The following is a 20970-nucleotide window of genomic DNA, read 5'->3' as shown; positions in this document are numbered from 1 at the left end:
AAGGAGAGAAGATTCATAGGCTGTGAAAGACACAGGATTTTGGATTGGAGGGCATGAATTAAAAAATAGTAGTTCCTGGAAGCAAGGGAAGAAATATCCCTAAGTGATATTGCTAAATACTGGTTTGGTGAGAGCACAAACCTAAATTATTAATCTAATGAGTGTTTTAACTAAATTCTCAGAAAACACTTTGAAATAGTCTTTAGGAAATATAGTAATTTCAGACCAAGAGGACAAACCTCTGCCTCAGGCTGCTTTGAACTGAAAAAGAGTGTGTCACTAGCCAGAGTTAGTGAAGCCAAAGTGAGGAGAGATCTGGATGGTAAAAGCATAACTGACATTTTAGGAGGTCAGGATTACATGAGAGCTCATGACAAGCCAGTTGACTGACCTATTTCTCTTTTCGACTTTTAGTCAGAGGATTAAAATCTATGTTGCTCTTTGGGGGAAAATTGCCTTTTCATTCCCAGTTTAAATGACCAGGACAATGATGGACTAGAAAAATACCACTGCTTAAGCAGAAACCAGGTGCTCATTCCCGTGAGAGAAAACGCACCATATCATGGGGCTCTTCTAAATCCCCTCATCATGGGGTGAGGGGAAAGAAACATTTGTCAAGGTTCAGGAGAAGCCAAAGACTGTGGATGGCTTCCCTGGCATCCAGACAAGACTCCATTATGAGGGAAGTGTATTTCTTTTGTAATAATAGTGATAACAACAACCATTAACTCAATGCCCACACCACCACTTTGCAAGGCAGTGTGTAGGCACAGGGGGCTCTAAAGGAGGCATGGAGGGCTGACACAAAAACAAAGAGGACATTTAACAGTTCACATGACAGATCCCAGCAACACAAATGTTCTTTCCTCTCCAGAAACAGGGTGGTATGTTTTTGACAGATATTCTTAGTTTCCTTTCAGGTGAAAGGAAGAGGGAGACTAGCAGATTATAATAAGCAGCAGATATTTGTCAGTGTCCTGAGCCCTTCATAATTGTTAGGGGATCTTCAAGATCCTAACTTTTCTCATGTTCTCTTGAGGTTCTTATTCTCCATTCTTGAAATCATACAAATCTGCAGTGTAAGCCTTAAAAGTGGAAAATTCTACTTTTATTGTCATATAGTAAATCATGAAGGCATTTCTGATAATCATTTAAAGACTAGATCACTTTGTAAAATGTAAAACCTTAAAAAGGGATTCCTAAATTTAATGTCATGTATCACTTGTTCATCTCATGAATATTAGAGGAGGTATATATATTTTAAAATTTAAAGTGTAGGGATAAGCAAAGCACTTTTATATCTACCATTCTGGTGGTGCTCCTGGAATTTAAGTCCTTTATCATCATTCTCTACTCCACCTCTCTGGAAATTCAAGTCTACGGTTGGAGATGTGCTGGAGTGGGATGAATTAAGCAGAATCACCTGTATATTCAAGTGTTTACTCAGGAATATTGAAGACAAAATGTATACACTCACACACACACATACTCAACTTAGGTTATTTCCCCTCACTCCTTATCCCTAGGTTCCCTCTTTTCTCTTGCTTCCAATCACTATCCAGTTCAACTACACTGACTCGACTTTGCTTGGAGAATACTGTATTCTAAACTCCCTGCCACTACTTTCTCATTTTAGAGTTTGCTTCACATTATGCAGACTTGCCATCTTCTTAAAGTCCAAATGTGATCTTAACTTTTTTTTTCTTAAGTAGGCTCCATGCCCAGGGTGGAGCCCAACATGGGGCTTGAACTCACAACCCTGAGACCAAGACCTGAGCATAGATCAAGAGTCAGACACTTAGCCACCCACGCAGCCCTGTTCTTACCACTTTTTTTTGCATAAAACCTATCAACTTACCACTGTTCATACTCCATCCTCCTTAGCACCTTCTCCCTGGGGGCTGTGTCAGAATTTCTTACTCTACTCTCATGGCTTGTTTCTATCTTTTATTAAATAGCACTTAACGTTGCATGGTAACATAATCGTTGACATGGTTATATCCTCCACTGGTTTGTGAACCTTCTCTAGGTGCAGGACAGGACTTTGTCCTTTTTAACTCAAATAGCTTCACTGCCTAACACATGGGGCTCAGATAATTTCAGGTGTAAGTAAGCAATGAATAAATTAACCAAATAAATTACTATGCAGTGAAAATAATTTCCCTAAGACATTTTTCAAGGAACAGAAAACATAAGAAAAAAGAATAATCTTCCAATGAACATGAGTTCAAATCAACGAGGCAGGGAAAGGAAGAAGGGAATTTTGAAGATCAGACAGAAAAAGGTAAAGGCTCTTAACTGTAGCACACAGGAGGTTGCTAGCATGCTCTCCAAGGTATCAGAATTACTGGGATGAAAAGGTATGGTTTACATTAAGAGTTCTGACTGCAAACCGGAATAAGAAATACTTTTTACAAAGTGATAAAGTACACATCTCAGTTTGCATTATCTATGATGACACACATTTCAATGAAACGGTATTTATCCTTATTATATGCTATGTGCTTTTTCTCTTTTATTGGTTAGGACCCACTAAACTGATCTTACCACTGACTAAGGTTGCAACTGGTTGATCCAGTTTGAAAAACTGGTCTACACAGACTTACTAATTCCTAGCACATCATAAGAATGTGCTATCCTGGTTATTTTCTTTTTAATTCATCTTTATCTAGCTAATGCTACACTGCCAGGTTTTCCTAGCAAAGTGTTTCTAGTCGATTTAATAGATGCTGGAATGAACACCTCTAAACTGTGCTAGCTATGATCTGTCTGTCTGAAATGCTCAGAACTTCGATTTGGTAAGAGTGTAGCTAAAATCACAATCTCTGGCAGAAGATTCCCCAAATTCTTTCACTGGAAAACGAATGGTCTGATGATTAAACACATATGCACACACACGTAACCACTCCCACACTTGGCTCTTACATGTTGTTATTCAAACTACCACCATGTAAAAAGAAAAATTTTCAAAGCATGTAAAACTTCAACCTTGACTATACAAAAAACTCAGTGTACAATGGAAATGCAGATAAATTCTACCCAACTTTGTAATTTTTAATCTTCAACATCTTCTACTTTCTAAACAACTGTTAGTCTAGTCTTCGAAAAGAAACAAAGAATGACTAATAGTTTGATAATATGCCCGTGGAACAGGACCAAGAAATTAAGAAAAGCAGCATTCCAGGTTTTAATCACAGTTCCAACACTTTTATGTCTCTGCAGTGAAAAGACTGGCTGACCAGTGTCCCTAATACAAACTCATCTGCCTCTTTCAAAAAAGTTCTAATTAATACAAATGACTTCCTCTACAACTTTCAATCTGATTTTCTCACTTTCCCTATCCTTCACATTAAATTAACTCCTGCCAGATGCTTTCACTCCTTGCATTTTTTGAGTATTTGCTAAGAGCCCAGCATAGTACTAAGTATCTTACATACAGAATCTCATTTGAGCCTCATCAAATCTCTGAGGCAGGTGGTGTAAGCGTCCTTTTACAGGTAAGAATCCAAGGTTCACAAAGTTTCAGTAACTTGTTCAAGATCATGTACGACGAAATTAGAAGGGCTGGGATTTTAAACCAGGCCCATCAAATTCTGTCTCTTAAACTTGGGATATTCTCTCCTCTCTATGCCTTACCTACTCTTCAAGATTCATTTCTTCTAGCACTGAGTCAACAACCCTAACTTCTATTTAATAATAAAGTTTGTAAGCTTCTACTATAATTTCTTAATTGGTAATTTCATAATATAGTTTACTCTCCAAAAGAGTGAAACTAAATTAATACTTGAGATTTAATTAAGTTAAAAGTGAACCTAAAAGAAAATTATTAGCAGATTAAACCTCTCATTCTAATTCTAAGGTTGAATCAGGAGTGCGGAAGTGGTATAGAGATATAATGGTTTGGAATCATGAGTATTAAGGGCATCTCATACTATGTGAGGAAGGCAAGTCCCTTAAACTCCTTACATTCCATGTTTTTCATTTAAAAAAATGAAAGATTTGAATGGGACAAACAGTATTTAATCAATGGGGGGCCAATCAAAAGTTTCTGTGGTCACAACAATGTGTATATACCTAACACTACTGAACTGCATACTTAAAAATGGCTGAGATGGTAAGTTTTATGTGTCTCTGCCACAACTAGAAAAAGATCTACTGAATAAACTTTAAAAATACAAAAAGAAAAAAACCAAAAAACCTCCTGTGTTACATTTTGAAAATATACAGCATGTTCAGCCTCATGCTCATAAACTGATTCAGTGGATCTGGTGTAGGACCCAGGCATCTGCATTCTTTAAGATTGATTCTAATTGAGACTGATTATATCCAATGATCCCCCAGAACTCTTTGTGCTCCAATATTCAAGACTGAACTAGCCTGCACACAACAGAAATAGACATTATAAATAACACACTTTAAAATTAACATACCTTATAATTTTTGCAAAAGTATCATCACATTCATACAGTTCATAATAAAAACTTTAAAAAACAGACTTGTTTTAAATAAAAGGCATCTAAAATGAGACCCTGATCTATTTGTTTTTCCTTTAGAAAATGCTACAATGCAAAGGGGAGACCTAAGGTTTATACCTTATTATTCAATAAAGGGTTGCTACTGTATTTCCCAATGTTAGAACAGATATAATTAGTGTATTTGTCTCACATTTAATAGAAGACTGCATTTAATAGACTCAGAGGTGAAATGAGGCCTAAATGGCAATTCAGGCTACCACTATGATTTTCCAGATGAAAACATGAGTGATCTAGCTAGAATACCAAGTTGACAGAAATTTAAAGTACCAAATAATCCCTTATCACTCCATACTGCTGATTAAAGGTTGGCGAGAGTACAATTAACATCTTAAAACTACTAGTCAATAAACAATAGTGTTTTTACATGCCTATAAAAAACTTCAGACTCAAGATTTAATCCTTATGAGTTTTTTATATATTTTTGCTTACTTCCCAGGTTCTTACTTTCCAAGTTGCACTCTAACCAAACCACGGCTTAAACTATTAACTATTTTTTGAGAACATTTCTTTTCCACTAACCTCTGAAAAAAAGCCTTTTCTACTCCAATTGTAAATGCAGCCTGATAAATTTCCAGCTTGATACACCATTTCCTCCAAAAACAGCAAAAGTCCAGTAACTTGTAAATTGAAAAGGATTAATAAAATCCTGTGCTAAACACTTACCACTGGAAGCAGATAATGATAAAGTGTACATTTGGAATACAAGAACCGTTATCTACCACATTACTTAGTAAATTCTATTAAGAAAAAAAGATTTTGCACTCTTTCTGGCGACAAAATCTAGCACCATATGACGATGTAGGTACGCTTTTACATTTCAGTACAAATGTCTGGTGAGAGAAAGGGACAGTTCTTGAGGAAAAAATAACAACTATACAACTCGGGAAATTGCAGAAAGCTATCCCATTTTCCCATTCCATTTCCCGTATGCAATTTCCCTGATTCTGACACCTTGTTAAGACAAAGAGTCCTTGAATTAATTCCAAAGTATCAACAGAATCAGAGAAGAAAATTCTGGATTAGAAGGAGTAAGTCCTTTTTAACGTTATAATAATTGAAGAACTAAGTATCAATTCGAAAACAGGACCATTAAAATGAATTCATTTATGAGATGCCAGATTATAATCCTACTATATTGATCTGGCCACCGGTTTAGAATGGATAATGGCAAGAAACAAGTAATTATAGCTTTGAAATTTACAAAGTGGTAGTAATTAGGTTTCAAGAAAAATGTTCTATAAACATGTGGCATGACTAAGGGGAACAAATGAAGCCAATAAACAAGCCTTCAGTACCAACAAATTTCCAAATTTATAAACATCGGACCAAAAGGTAGAAATAGACAGCCAAAGAAATAAGACAAAAATACTAACTAAAAGATAATCTGGAGCCACTACCAACAATAGCATCATTTGTGAATATAAAATGCCATTAGAAATGATCAGAAATCACTTCAATCTACATTAATTACACGTATATCATGAGCTTTGAAAAAGCTTCCTCTAATACTTTGCTGTACCATTTCTAATCTTTATCACTATAATTCAGCTGTTCCCTTCACCACTTTACAACAGGAATCACTTCATAATCCAAAACTTCTTTATATACCTAGTTTCTAAAAACCACAATTGAGCAACATACATGCTGTTCTTTATTGTGCACCTTCCCAAGAAATCAGAACGACTGTAATAACCTCAACCGACTGACAGTGTTGCTTTCATACTTGTGCTTCAAGAAAAGAGCAAACAAAACTTAGTAAATCATTATTTTAGCAAGCAACTCCAGCATAAAGTTTTACTCTGAGGAAATTATGATTTTTCAGAAAATTACATAAGCCCAGCAAGCAGGTATTATGAAAATATCAATATGAATCTTGTCTAGCTGAAAAAAACTTTTTAAAGTGAATAATCCAAAGAAAACAGAGGATGGGGAGCATCAAATTAGTAAAGGCACAGAATTACAAGGCAGTGTGGCACCCAATTCCAAAGCACAATTTTGAAAACAACAACTTCTAGTTATCTAAGAGGTCATCTGGAAAGAATTTACCATTAAAAAAATTACCAACTTCGATTACCACATACATTTACAGTACACCTGGAAATCTTACCCTTTCTGTGGATTTTTTAAAAACGCATTAAAATCTTAAGAAGTAGAAACCAAGCTTTTAAAACAGCTTTTCACAACAAAATTTATTAGAAGAATAGTGGTTTTGAAAAGTCTAGCATCCAGTGAGAACTACCATACACAACATTACAGCTGGGAATGTTTCTCCAAAATGTCATGGTCAAATAATACAATGGAACCATTAAATCTTACACATGCACGAAAGAACTAGCGCTTCTGACATACAATGCAAAAAAAAGGGGACCACATGGATTAAAATTTTAAGTACTCATCACATACATTAAGACACAGCTTATTTTAGTCCAGTCAAAAATCAGAACTGCATTTAAAAATTTAATGTAGTGCAATCAAACCAAAAAACTTAATTTGTGATCATAAGTGCTCTACTACATAAACATTGATCATAGCAAGGAACAAAAAGTTCAAATCACACAGTACAAAAAAAAATCTGTAAATAAATATAAACTACAGTACAAGAGAAATATTAAATTATACAATTCCGTCAAACTGTAAACAGTATATTGAAATGAGGTCCATAAGAGTAAAGGGGGTTCCTGTTTTGTTGCATGACACTTGAACTTCTAGAAATCTGAAAGATGCCATTTTCCGTATCTTCAAAGGCTATGGGTTTTATATATGGAGGGTTCCTTTTAGATGTAAGATATCAAATATTAAAGCAGAGGAATAATCTATTTTGTTAACCACAGACAGTACTGTAGGAAACAAAAGGAATCTTAAAGAATAAAGACCTCTAGTAGACAAGTCTTAACAGTAAAGATGCAAAGGGCTAAAACACTGGAATTAGAACTTCACATCATTAGAAACTTGTCACTGAGGACTTCAAGGCTACAAAATATACTGACCAAATTGTCTGCTGATATGGAGACCTAGACCTCTGCTAATTTTTTGACATTTACATACTCGTGTTACAACACCAACTTTGGCAGAATCACTACTAATAAACTCAGAGCACTACTGGCCCAACGGTTCCATCACAGTGGCCAGTGCACAGAATTCTCTAAAAAGACATTGCATAAACTAGAATGTAGAGGTCAGACACCCAAGGGCCAGTGCTTGAATTTAGTAGTAGTGTGGTGAAGAAGCAAGAGCCACATCGAGGAGGAACTGCATCTGTTAGAGTTTACAGAAGCAGCAAGGAATGTCATTTAATTGTGCTGGCTATTAGTGGCATTTAAAAATATATAGTTCGTGTGTGTGTGTATGTGTTACCCATGTGCTGGCTATACATTTATGCACATTTTGTTTTTTTTAAATACACTGTTAACAGGAACCCCCATATTATCTGCTCAGTAGTAATAACTGAATATATAGAATGCCACTATAAGAGTGTGAGGCACCGTGTGCTGGAGAGTTATATGCAGCTTTAAAATCTGTTTGGCTGAGTTATACCTGGATACCTGAACTGAGTTAAGTTGACATTCATCAAGGATGTGCTACCAGCACGTCGAAATAAAAGCAAAACAGAAAAATACAAGTCACTGTTAGGTTTAAGAATAGCATCAAAGTACCTGAATTGAGTGAGAATAGTGTGTAAACTGTCCCTGAGGGTTTTTAAACAGTGTGTACAAGTTGGATTCCTAAGAACATTAGTTTTATTTAACAGTGTGGACTGATAAAATACCAATGTCTGACAGTTTAAAGTGGAGGTTATAAAGAATTATATGCAAACACTCCAAATGTATAGTTTATACATTTCTTCTCAAAGCAGCAATAAGCTGCTGTAAAGTATACATCCCATCAGAACAAGCAACATATGGGAGTCCGATAAAGGTTTCTATCTTAGTCTGGTTTTCTGACAGCACAGCATATCAATATCCAATGACTATTATCTTTCCTATATCAGAATGTAACTAATTTCGACTAGCAATATAGGATTAAACTTTTAATCAAACACTTTGCTATTACATACTAAAATTCCTTAAACTTACTAAATGCTGGTATACTAACCTAGTTAATTATCCCCCCTCATTTTAGAAATATACCCTTCCACAACTTAAAAACATTAAGATCCATTTTCAGTCCTCTGATGTAAAAAGCATGTCAGTGAATTAATATTAAAAATTTACACAGTAAAAAGGCTTGAATTTCAGCCAAAGATTCTAAATACTGCTCATTCCCTGAAGACTTAAAGGGAGAGAGAATCCCTACCCATTTTCCTAGTGATTTATTTCTCTAAAATGGTCTGACACAATTTTTCATGTTGGGGAATGTTCCCCTCACCTCCTCTCAAATTCCAAATTCTTAAGCCTGAAATGCTTAATGAAATGGGAAACGTGAGGCAATCATTTGGAATTGCTTGAAAGGTACAGAATGTTGTCTTTTTTTTTTTTAATAAGACAAGAATTATTTATATAAATGTGATCTGACCCCGTATTATGTAGTTATGCTTTATATTTTTAAATAATCACGCTAAAACTTACAGTACCTAAGACTCTGAAGATAAATTAAGACTTTAGTGTTGTAACAGAAAAAGTGCTGAATTATCCCTTTTCTAGTACTTTAAACATTTCGGACAAGTGCTTTCCTAGTGACAGTAAGGTTTACTATATACCCTTCCACCAAGCAGGAAAAAAAAGTTACTGGATGAAAGAAAAGACTTTTAGGAGTGTAGCACCGGGTATTTACCAAATAATAGATGTAATGTTTCACTTATTCTGAGGGGTAAAAATATTCTAGATTGAAATTCTATTTGGCTATTGAATGTTAAAAATCCCTGCTCTACTGTGTCAGTGTCCTGTGGCCAACCCCCCCCACCCCCCGCCCCCAGTCCCCTTACACACTATCCACTGAGAATCTAATCTCTAAAGAGATTATTTTAAAATTTATGTTTTCAGGACATACCTGAGAAAGGGTGCAATTATGCAGAACAAGGAACCCAAGACTGCACTAATACTGGTTATAGGTTCATAAATTCTTTCCCAAGACAAATCTAAAAAGTCTAAGAGGTATGGATCTTCAAATACGTCTTACTGCTTTAGATTTTTTTGGTATGTGTGTAGGGTCATTTCCAGTGTTGAAAAGATCACCTTGAGTCTGTTCAAAGACAGTTCAAGATGGGGTAAAAGAGTTCATTTCCATATTCAAACTATAAAGATTAAATATTATGATTATAATATTTGCTACATCCAATAAATCGATGATTAACTAAAAGTGCTTGTTTTTCAGCATTTATCGATAACAGCTCTAAATGAACTGGAAGCCTTAAAATTACCCCCCAAATAGTTGCAGAATTAACTCATGTTTTATTGTCAAATCAACATTAATTAGCCTTGATTCTCATTTTCAAACCATCTACAAGATTTTTCTATCAAATGAAGGTGGCCCAACTTTATCACATTATCTATCCTGTGACTCACCGTTAGTATCATAGTACAGAATCTTTAGCCTCTTCCCAAGTCTACATACTTTCCCATCCTACTCCTTACCCCCGCCCCCCATCTCCTTCATAACATTTAGGGCACACAGCTACAGGGCTAATGTCTGTTTTTTCAAAAGGCAACTGTGAGTTTATTTGGGAACAAGAGAGAGAGGACATGCAGAGAATTTCCTCTATTTTCCCTTCAGTCACCATGTTCACAAATCCTAGAAGTCTCAAGGACAGAATGAATAAAAAAAAAAAACTAAGACGACTTTGGAGGTCTGCATTCCTTGTACCAGAATTATACTTCTTTCCTTTTCAATAGAGCTTGAAAGCAATCAATTTTTTAAGCCCCTATAATATAGCTTAATAGTCTTCAAAATGGGCTGTCTGGCTAAAGCCATTAAGTTTCTAATAACACTGGCCTGACCATAGTATTAATGAAGACCTAATTACAATGGAAAGGTTACAAGGAAAACAATTTTTGATATCTTCAATGAAGGTCAAAATCTAACCTATAACTTTCAATGTCTTCCATAAAAGATTAAGTGGAGCAATTCAGTCTATTGCCATATTCTATCACCAATGACAGCAACCTGAATATATAGAAAAGGATGGCTCATACAAAAACAACCTCTAGCATTTAAAGAAAGAATAATTACAAAAGCAAAAATATGTGGTTCAAAATTAAATCTACAGAGACAATAGCTATTAAAGAAAACGACACCAAACAGTCACTTATCTGCTATAACCACTCGAAACAATTTCAGGTTCTGACATTGGGTTGACTCATTAATTTGTTTTAAAAAAATAACTAAGTGAATCCAAGCTTCACTATTATGGGTAAATGAAATATAAGAGAATCACAAAGGCTTAGAACCAGGCCTTGCACCATGTGCTTACTTGGGCAGGGGGAGAACACACAGCTCACTAGCAGCTCAAAGGTTACTAAGTACTGCCTAATGACAGAAGGTAGTTATGATATGGGCCTTTGCAGGTAGTCATTTTTAGTCTAATTTAGAGTTCTCTCCAGAAAATTGGGACAAAACTTCTCATTGTGCCTTATTGTTTTACTATCTGATCCCATATAGCTCATATTATAGCTCAGGTAAAATGTTGGGGAATGAAAATGCCAATTGGTTGAGGTAATGGTTTATATAAGATAACCAGAGTTCTAAAAGCACTTCAATATTGTAAAGTAAAAGTGTACCAAATAAAGCTAATACACACTTCACACTTGTTGAGCTTGCTCACCAGAACTGAACAGTAATTAACTTCACATAAGGACCCCTATTATCACACAAAGCCTTACTCATATTCATGATCTGCTGCAGCAAAGGTTTATCAAGCAACACCTAAACTTCAGAGTAACAACAAACTTAATATTAAAAAGTATTATACACAAATATAAATTATGTTTCTTGAAAGAGAGACCTTTGTCCTTCATGGTATTTGGGGAGCAGAAAAAAGTGTATAGCTCATCACAAACATAGTTCAGAGTCACTAGAAAGCCTACTGAACAAAGTAATATAGTATATTACATTACTATCAAGCTTCATGACTCAACTGTCTGAAAAATGAGAAAGCTAATGATAAAAATACCCACTAGATATTCTTCCACAGGATTATTCAGTATTTTTGACTTTACAGTGCCATAGCATATCTATTCTATAATATCAATGTTCTCTCATTTAAAAAACAAAACAAAACAAAAAAACCCTCAAGAATTGATTTTCAACACATTATCTCCTAACATCAGTTTGAGTAATGTCATCATCTGCCTACTGGAGAATGAGAGGAGAAAAGGCTTTTGTGACAAAGACAGCTGTGAACTATACCTTCCCATACCATAAAAATGGTCAACTGTTGTTTGGGCCATGCAAAACTCTGATAAGCAGAAATTAAGCATGCGAATAGACCAATCTCTATTACACATTTATCAGGACGTCCCCAAACTAGAATATCTACACTGAAAGTGCCAATACAGAACAGTGGCAAATCAAGAGAGAAATCAAATATTAAAAGATCACTGCGGCACCAAGACTGACAGCCAGCCATGTGATGAGCCACCTCCGAGAAATACATGGTATAATGGAACTCTGAACACAAAATTTAACATTAAAAGTGCACCTGAATATTACCAACTAACTTTACAAAACCTACAATAAGGTAAAATATATATCTTTTGAAATATTCAGCAGCTTTCTGTATTTTTTTTTTTAAAGATTTTTTTTCTGAGAGGCTTATGAAATTTAAAAGGGACCACTATCTAATTTCAACCATGCTTCACAAAACAATAATGGCTATTTTATATTGCAGTTACCAATGTAATGCAATTAGTGCTTTAAAATAATCTACACTCAAAAAAAAAAAAAAAAAAAAAAAGAGAGACCGACCGACCTTTGGAGGAAATATGCTTATTCAAAAGCTTCTTGGAAAAGAAAATTTACCTGAATATCAAGTCATGACTGATCTCAAGTGTAATGTTTAAAAGCTTCACAGACATGAATATTACAATCTTCAGGTCTCAGGACTTTTAATCTGAGAAAGTTTAGAGTTTGGTTTGTTTTTAAATTCACTTTCTAACCAAAACAAATAATAGAAGTACTCAAATTTTCACTATTTACAAGTCTCAGCCTACAATCTGAAATGACACAATACAAGTTCTCTTATTTAAACTGCAGCATTAAAGGGTAGGCACACCATTCTTCTGCTGCTCGATTGTCATCCACTGAAACACACATAGAAAATATTTATGTTAGTAAAATGATCACTCCATGTACACTACAATGACAAAATTTACATAACTCATACATCACTTTATAGACTACCACACAGGATTAAACCTCTCTGAACAGTAAAACTACAAAAGTTGAACTTTTAGGGCCAGATTTTTAAATGGGCCTTTAATGATGCCTTTCTGAGAGGGGATAAAAGCAAGCACAACTTAATTGCTCAAAGGACCTTTTTGCAGCAATCTGGGCTACCAAATACCCCAAACGTCAAGCGAAAAGGTACCATGGCTGCAATTAATTGTGTGTGACAAATTACTGAGTGTGGAACAAAGGAGGCATTCCTTCACAAGCTTAGCCCTTTGCTTTCAGCAAACTTTCTGTAACTTCCTTCAACTGCAGATGAAAACCATATATTTCATAAAATATTTTTATTGCAACTTCTAGCTAGGCTAGAAAATATTGCAGTCATATACTGCTCTGAACCCAAGCTCCTTTTTCTGTTGAGACTAGAAAGCTAAGAGAAACAGGCTCAGTCATCCACGGATTAAACTGCTACACAAAATAACCAAATCAAAAGAGGAATCCAAGCCCAGGCTATGTCAAGAATGAGCAGTGCATGTATTTCAATAACAGCAATGGTGTGCCTAACCTTTGAACACATAGGTTGCTGAGGGAAAACTATCCTTTACCTAATTAACTGCTCCAAAGTTGCCAGGCAAGAATTTATGCCTTGGGAATATTGGACCTACCTCTCTTCAATCTCTTAGTATCCATCTGAAATCATCAGCCTCAATTTAATGCTCCAAGTTTTATTTTATTTTACACAAAAACTCTAATGACTTTTTGTTTGTTTTTGGTTAAGCATTTAGAAGGGCCTGACCACCTTTCTCAGCAGATTAGACAGGGTGTATGTGGTGTGGATTTTGTTTTTGCACCAACAGTAATTTTAATTTGGTCACAAGGCAAAATTAAATTTCATGGGCTTTATTTATCACTTATTCTTGCAAAAAACTGTAGGAAATAAATATTCTGAATTTAATTACTGTAATTTGAAAAGCCCATCTCAAAAAAAGCTTAGATGCTCTTCATGGAGTGCTTATATAAACATGATCTGAAAAGTCCTGAATTGTGTGCTAAATAACCATAAAATCAGCTAAATATCAGAAAAAGTTAAGTAGGGGATAGAATGCAGGATGTGAGAGAAAAGAAAAGAAAAAGAAAGAAAAAAAAGAAAGAAAGAAAGTTGAAAGCAACAAATTAAATAAAAACTAAAAAACAACCCATCCCCCCTTGTTCTAGTATCTGGATTAAAAGAGAAATTCTGAGCTTGATTGCTGATTGAACTATCATTAGATGTGAAATGCAACCTAAATCATATTAGGTTACCTTGGGGTTGTGTTTTTTTTCTCTCACCACAAACATGGATCCTTCATTCATGTGGATATTTGGGCAGACTACTGAGGCTGTAAAATCTAGACACCACTTTGCAATATTATAATTACGTTTTTAAACACACTTCTTTCCTTACTTCTCCCTTTCCCCAATAAACAGATCTTGAATATTTTAAACTAGTTGCTGCAACGACATCCAGTCGTTAGTTAGCACATGATCAAATCTGTAAAAGGTTTTAAGAATACAAAGAAACTTAGTTTGTTAAAATGAGGCATCCTCTATTGTTTTATGTAATGTACCCTGACTGCTCCTGAGTAAGAACGGAGCTCGTCCTCCATGAGATAAGGCTATATCCTCACTTGTTGGTGAGACCAAATTCTACCCTTAGAAAATACCAAATAAAATTACAGCAAAGGTAGTGTTACAAAGTAATTAACCAAAGCATTTCTGAAGGTAGTGTGTGCACATTTTCCACCTCCTTTCCCTCTGGGTGAGCACTAAACAGATTGCTGATTTGTTAAGTAAATTTAATAGTGAGAAGAAAATCATAAAATGTAAATTGACCTAAATAATTACGTATCACTGAATAACCAAATTTCTTAAATTCAAAGGTTCATTGTTCCTAGGATTTTTTTTAGTTTAATCCTTCAATTAGTTGAAATGTAGAAGAGAAACACGAATGATTTTATAAGATGGCTTTCCAATTTGTAATGATAAAGCTCCCAGTATGACAGAGGTGGTTTCTACAAGGGGGCTTTTTTCTTTTCTTTTCTTTTCTTTTTTAAATAAAGGCAAATATAACTTAAGAAAAAAAAAGAAAGAAAAGCATGCAGGCTCTACAGGCAAGGAGTCCACTTCCATGTATCTGTTCTCTGTGAGGTAACTCAATTCTCTTTTGTAGAGAAACATGCAAAAAGGCCAAACAATATCCCGAGCCATACTGCACATGAAAATTTTAAAATATGCAACATTCAGAATGCACCTTTCACCTCTGTACACACAAGTCAATGCGAAATCTGCAAAGAAACAAGTGTCACAGTAAATGGAGTCAGGTGTAAGCAATGATAGCTGAACAATGCAGTAGTGCTCACCCAGTTTGTACAGTAATTGGCACTCTACAGTATTCCTACTCATTTTTTGATTCATTTGCACTTTGTGCTGCCTCTCCCTGGGGATCTAATTCAATCTTTACAGAAACATCTGGCCCCTCCGACCTCATTAATTTCATCTTTTTCTTTGGAGGGTTTTTCAAAGTGCCCAGCCTCTCCTTTACTTTGTACTCCAGTGTACTGTGGGGAATCCCATAAATACTCTGAGCTTTGGAAACACTCATTTTTCCACTCATAACCACTGAGATTGCTTCCTCCAGTATCTCACTGTTGTACTGTCTGTAACGCCCTCTTTTCTTCCGAGGCTGCTTGGAACCAGGGTCTCCTTCTTGATCCGATGTGGGATATGGCTGTCCAGAGGTAGACTGCTCAGCATCTGAGCCCCAAGAATCGGGTCCAGCATCTAACATGCTTTTTCTATTTTGTTTTGGAAGAATAGCCCTTAACTTTTTACTAAGCGCGCTCTCCGTTTGTGAACCCATTACCAAAGAGCTATAGCTGTACTGATCACCAGTGCGAGACTCCCAAGAAAGATCCATTCCTCGAACTTGTGGTATCTTTAAATCTACAGGAGATGCATGGCTCGCATCCTTTTTTCCATCTTGTTTTGCTTGAAGTGCCATTTTTGGAAAGGCAGAGTTTTCTGCAAGAAAAGGAAGGTCACTGATGTTGCTGAGTGCACCATTTCCCCTGAACTTCATACGGCTGAGGTTGAACTCATAATGTGGTTTTGCCCAAGAGGCTTCCCTGGATAATATTAAGTGTTGTCCATGATTCTGTAATCCAGATGGCCCAAGGCTGGCAGCTGTGGACAATTGGTTTCTGCTCAGTAGTTCTTCACTAATCTGCAGGGATCGAGCCAATGGAACTTTGAGTGATGTGGAGTGTCCAAAACCTTCCCTGGTTCCATCCTGTAAGCTTCTTGGAGGTACCCCATCACCACTCCGAAGTCCGTCTGGGCGGTACTGGCTGGGTCTCCCAGGTCGCCTAATTGGATGGAAGGAAACTGATGTGAGCAGGACTTGCACAGGTAGGGAGGGATGGGTGAGGGGACCACTCCTTTATTAGAAGGCCTTGCTTGGGTAACATCACTTTGTGTTATTTATTTATTTTTCTCTAAAATTAAAAAAAAAAAGTGGTCTCGGCAGTTAGTTTTAGAACTTGTTCACAAAAAAAGAAAAAGGAAAAAAGAAAAAAAAAAACCAGGAGCTTTTTGGGCAAAGAAAAATTAAACCTGTCAGCTGGTCTCTGGTTGGGTTCACAAATTTTCGGAGAAAAAGTTTCGCGCAACTGTCTGAAAATAGCACCTTAATTATTAATTACAAAGTAATCATCAAGTCTCCATAGATCTACACAGAATTGTGTTACCAATGTGACGTTACCACTAAACAAGTACAGTAATAAAAGAGTAAGCCAAATTATTTATTTTAATGTAACATATTCAACATTCATGACAACCAGCTATAAAACTAGAACCATTTACAGTGGTGGAACCCATAGATAATTACTCATTTATCCCACAAACAAGTTGATGCTCATTATCAAAACCAAACAAGTTCAAATAACATTTCTTATTTTGCTTGGGGAAAAAAAAATATGGCTACCAGCCCCAAGGGGAAAACCCAAACCAAAATACCCATCACATTATAACTTACCACACTTCTTCATTTTAAAACACTATTAGTTGCAGACACATGAGTACCACTAATTTTCCACTTGAAATAATCCAATCTTTAAAGAAACTGCCCTTTGTTTTCCCCAAACTTTGTTCCTTAAGTTCTACTCAAAGTTATTACTGTCAGAGGTATGTAAGCAATTTGTAGTAGCAGTTTTCTTTAGTTAAAAGTGCCTCTTCTTAAAATATCAAATATAAATTTTGAAATTTTAAGTGGATAGCTCTCAAATAATATTTAAAAAGTCAACTATTTACACAAAGTTAATTCATAAGGTTTCCATTTTCACAATAGATAAATATTATCAATGATAAAACTGGTAACTGGTAAAGCATGCCCAAGGGTAATAATTACATTTACTAGGCACAAACGTGGAACTTTGAAGAAATAATGATAAACCAGCTATGTTCTCCAAAAGTCTACAGGGATTCTGTGCTGTTATCAGTAAATAACATAATAAAGATAGTAATTAATATTCAACTAAAAGATGGGCAGTCATATCGGTGCTTTTGTCTTCCAGAAAATCATACACATAAAAAACTTTCCATTCAGAGGGGTCAACCACAGCAACTTCAACCATATTATACATGGACTTGGTGGCCAAGTTTAAACTAAATCTTAAGCAAGGGATTCATTTATGCAAACCACACTTAGGCTTCTCCTACATGTGTTCTTAATTACACACTTCAAGTTTTCTGATATATAAATGGAATCCAATGATTTGGGACCACAATGACTTGTATCTAATATAAACTATAGTGAAAAGAAGGGCTTAAGAAAAAAAGATTAGTAAACTATGCAAACTGCATTAAATCAATAAGTTACTTTTAGACTGAATAAAGGAGGAGAGAAAAAGGAAAATGATGGAATTTTAGAGAAAATAAAGGCAGCATTTTAGAAGTCAGCAAAGGAATTCTTCAATTTGAAGGTAATTAAGAGAAAGTTGAAAACGGTTAGTCCATTTAGTGTGTACTTATTCCTTTAACATCTAAAGAACTTCCCTATGTTGGTATTCTAAAAGTTAAATGAACCTACATATTAACTAATTTAACTTACCAAAGTTACTTTTCATGTATGAAGTTGATTTTTTGGTTACAACACAATTTTACGGAAATCCTTCCCAATATGGTATTTAAATGTCTTCATTAATACCTGACTTTTCTAAGTGGCTTATTTATACATGTAGAGGAGAATTAAGACAATTCTTACACTATAAAATTAGGTGGTCAGAAAATTCACTTTACTTTGCTAAGAGTTATCAAAACTGAGCATGTAATAATGTCTTGGTAGCATAAGATGATTATCCCAACATCTATAGTCTTAACCACTTAAAAAACAAAAAATACATACAATTACATTTTCTGAACTGCCACACAGAGTTAAAACTGCAGTTCAATCAACAAATGAAACCAAACCAAACCAAAACAAACAAGAAAAAAATGAACAGCCTCCACATACCCACACACTCCATTAGCGATACCAAGTTAAGTACTGGAACCCAATTTTCATTCAACAACTTCAGCACACATAATACTGCCTTACATCTGAACCCTGGAATTATTCAGGTTAGGTTTCCCCCTCTCAAACACTCAACAACAAAAAGGCCAAAGACATTCTTGCCATATTTTTATTCACTCACTATCTGTAGTGACCTGGCAAAACTGATCTACACTAGTCAATTCTGGACTTCACAGATTGTGTTTTTACTTGAGAGATGGACTAAGTAACTTACTAAAGGCCCACTTACAAGACTGTTCCTCTGAAGATTTTTTTAAAAACATATAATGGAGATTTGCATCAATCTTTGATAAATTGTCTCCTATAAAACTGTGGAAGGCTACAAATATTTTCCCTTACCCGTTCCCCTGAGTACTGGAGCAGCCTGGAGAATGGCTCAGGGACGTGCTGCCAGCACACGGACTTTTCTTAGTGGACAGATCAAGTACACCGTCTGTAGAGACACAAACAAACACCTGAGGATATTAAAAACTAGGAACAAATGTGGACTGAACAGACCAAAAGTGACAAAGCAATAGGCCTAGTCAACCATGCAGATACACTAGCCATATATGTGAGTTAAGTCAATTCGTTAATAGAATCAGGATTATTTTCCCTCCTAAAGTGACATACATTTAGCAAAGCTTGTTATATCTAGTATCTCCAAGGGTTAAATATTTTATCAGTAGGGCAAAAGAAAAGGTACAGCATATCACTGAAGATGTTAGGATATAGCGAGATATGAGAAATCGCAGTTTACACAGTATGAAGTTCTGTAATAGAACTATTAGACTACATTTTCTAAATTTACCTTTATCAAAGCACGTGAGTTTTTAATGCCACATCATATAAATTATAAAACCAAATTCCTCAAGAGCTAAGTCTACCTGAAACACTATAAGTACATAAAAGTTGGATTTAGAAAATTTTATATAACACAAATCATTTTAAAATGTAAGTTTATATGGTTAAATTACAATATGTATATACAAAATATTCTGTAAAATGAATCAGATGTTAACTGTTTATAATTTTCATGTGTCCTAATTACTCTTCAGACACATCTGCAAAAAAATGTGTATTTGGATTCAATCTTTTGGAAAAAATCTGCAGAGATTCAAAATTCCCTTCTTGGTATCTATAAAGGCAAAGTTTTTAAATTAATAAGATATTACAAACTAGTGAGCAAAGTTTAGGGAAAGAAAGAAGAATGAAATAGTCTTGATACTGATGACAGCCTAGATGTTTAGCCTTTTTTTTTTTTTTCTGTTAAAACATAGAATTAGAAGACCTTGTTTTCCCACAAAGACTTTGTTCCCTCATAGACATGTCTAAAAAGGAAAACTCGTCTGGACAACTTTTAAAGCTGCCATTCTGTCCAAAATTAACAAAACAAGCTAATACTCCATGTTTCTGATTTTCAGTTGGTCAGCAGAGAGGACTTTCTATCTAGTTATGTTAAAAACTGCCCCAATATAGAACTAACATACGACTAGTGTCTGAAGACACTATCACTCCTGATTTCATGCTGTTAGAAATAAATATGTGACTGAGTTTGTAAACCAAAAATCCCACACTCATACAGAGTAAGTGTTGTCCTTTAGGGTCACTAATATTTCTAAAAATATAACTGTAATCTTATAGAACAAAGTGTCCTATTAGACATCTTAACCCAATTAGACATCTAATAAGCAAATACACTGCTTAAAATATTTCCAAAGACACTATTATTTAAAGACTTCCAAATCTGTCTAATCAAACAGGCAATATATTTTAAGTCTACTTAAATATACTAAATATACTGTGATTTCATTGCAAACACATGAGAAGTAATTTGGGAAATATTTTAAAAATTTTGTTTCACTTAAAGACTATACACTCTAATCCCGTCATCTAGCTTAAATTCCTGTTGACAAGAGCATACCGTCAGTACAACATATCTCTTAAGCATAGCACCAACTAGGAGTTAAATTAGACTAAGTAGCACCTTTATACGTTAATCTCCACTATTAATACTTTAAATACAACCTCTATGCTGTCGTTCTCCTGAAGTTTTTAATGCAATATTTTGAGCAAGGAGTTTTTTAATGAAAGCTACCAATCTTTGGTAAAGATAAACCTCAACAAAAAGAAAAAGCACAGAAAAGCACAATTTTGCTTTTGGTAACCAAAAGTAAAAGTACACTGATCGATGTGAACATATGACAGTAAGGGGTTCTACTAGGAAATCTCAGAATTCTGAGATTGTGATTGCTATTCATTACCCAGAAACAGGAAAAAAGCAAGAACTACTATTCAAAAATACATTTTTTAATAAACTAAAGCCAGTCCATTAAGTATAAATCCCTCTTAAATCACTTAAAATAAGCAAAAGAAAGTCCTTTCAAAGAGGTTCTTCATACAAATTAAACTTTTTGCAAAATGAACCTGTATTTCTCACCAATAAATCTACACATCTCCTAACTTTCTGTATACTCTTATAAGATTTCTATGACAAGGAATCTCATTAGAATAGACATCACCAAT

At 35.0% G+C, this 20970-nt stretch overlaps 1 protein-coding gene across 10 annotated transcripts in view; it reads right to left on the bottom strand.

Moving 5' to 3' along the window:
• Nucleotides 1-20970, bottom strand: part of LCOR (ligand dependent nuclear receptor corepressor) — a 147089-nt gene that overhangs the window by 22086 nt on the left and 104033 nt on the right. For 7 of the 10 annotated variants that reach the window (XM_064595094.1, XM_064595097.1, XM_064595095.1 and 4 more), the window contains one exon: nt 18805-18898. In XM_064595094.1, coding sequence (XP_064451164.1) covers nt 18805-18898 — 94 coding nt within the window. Of the gene's footprint in view, nt 1-1305; nt 1395-6709; nt 16262-18804; nt 18899-20970 lie in introns of those variants that run through there. The other 3 variants (XM_064595102.1, XM_045878534.3, XM_064595101.1) reach the window with 3 other exon arrangements.

Source organism: Mirounga angustirostris, unplaced genomic scaffold, assembly GCF_029215605.1.
Source record: "Mirounga angustirostris isolate CCGP_5_RB_7025 unplaced genomic scaffold, mMirAng1.0.hap1 SCAF_6, whole genome shotgun sequence".
Classification (NCBI taxonomy): Eukaryota; Metazoa; Chordata; class Mammalia; order Carnivora; family Phocidae; genus Mirounga; species Mirounga angustirostris.
Note: the sequence above shows the minus strand (reverse complement) of the source record. Positions and strands in the feature narration are given on the sequence as shown.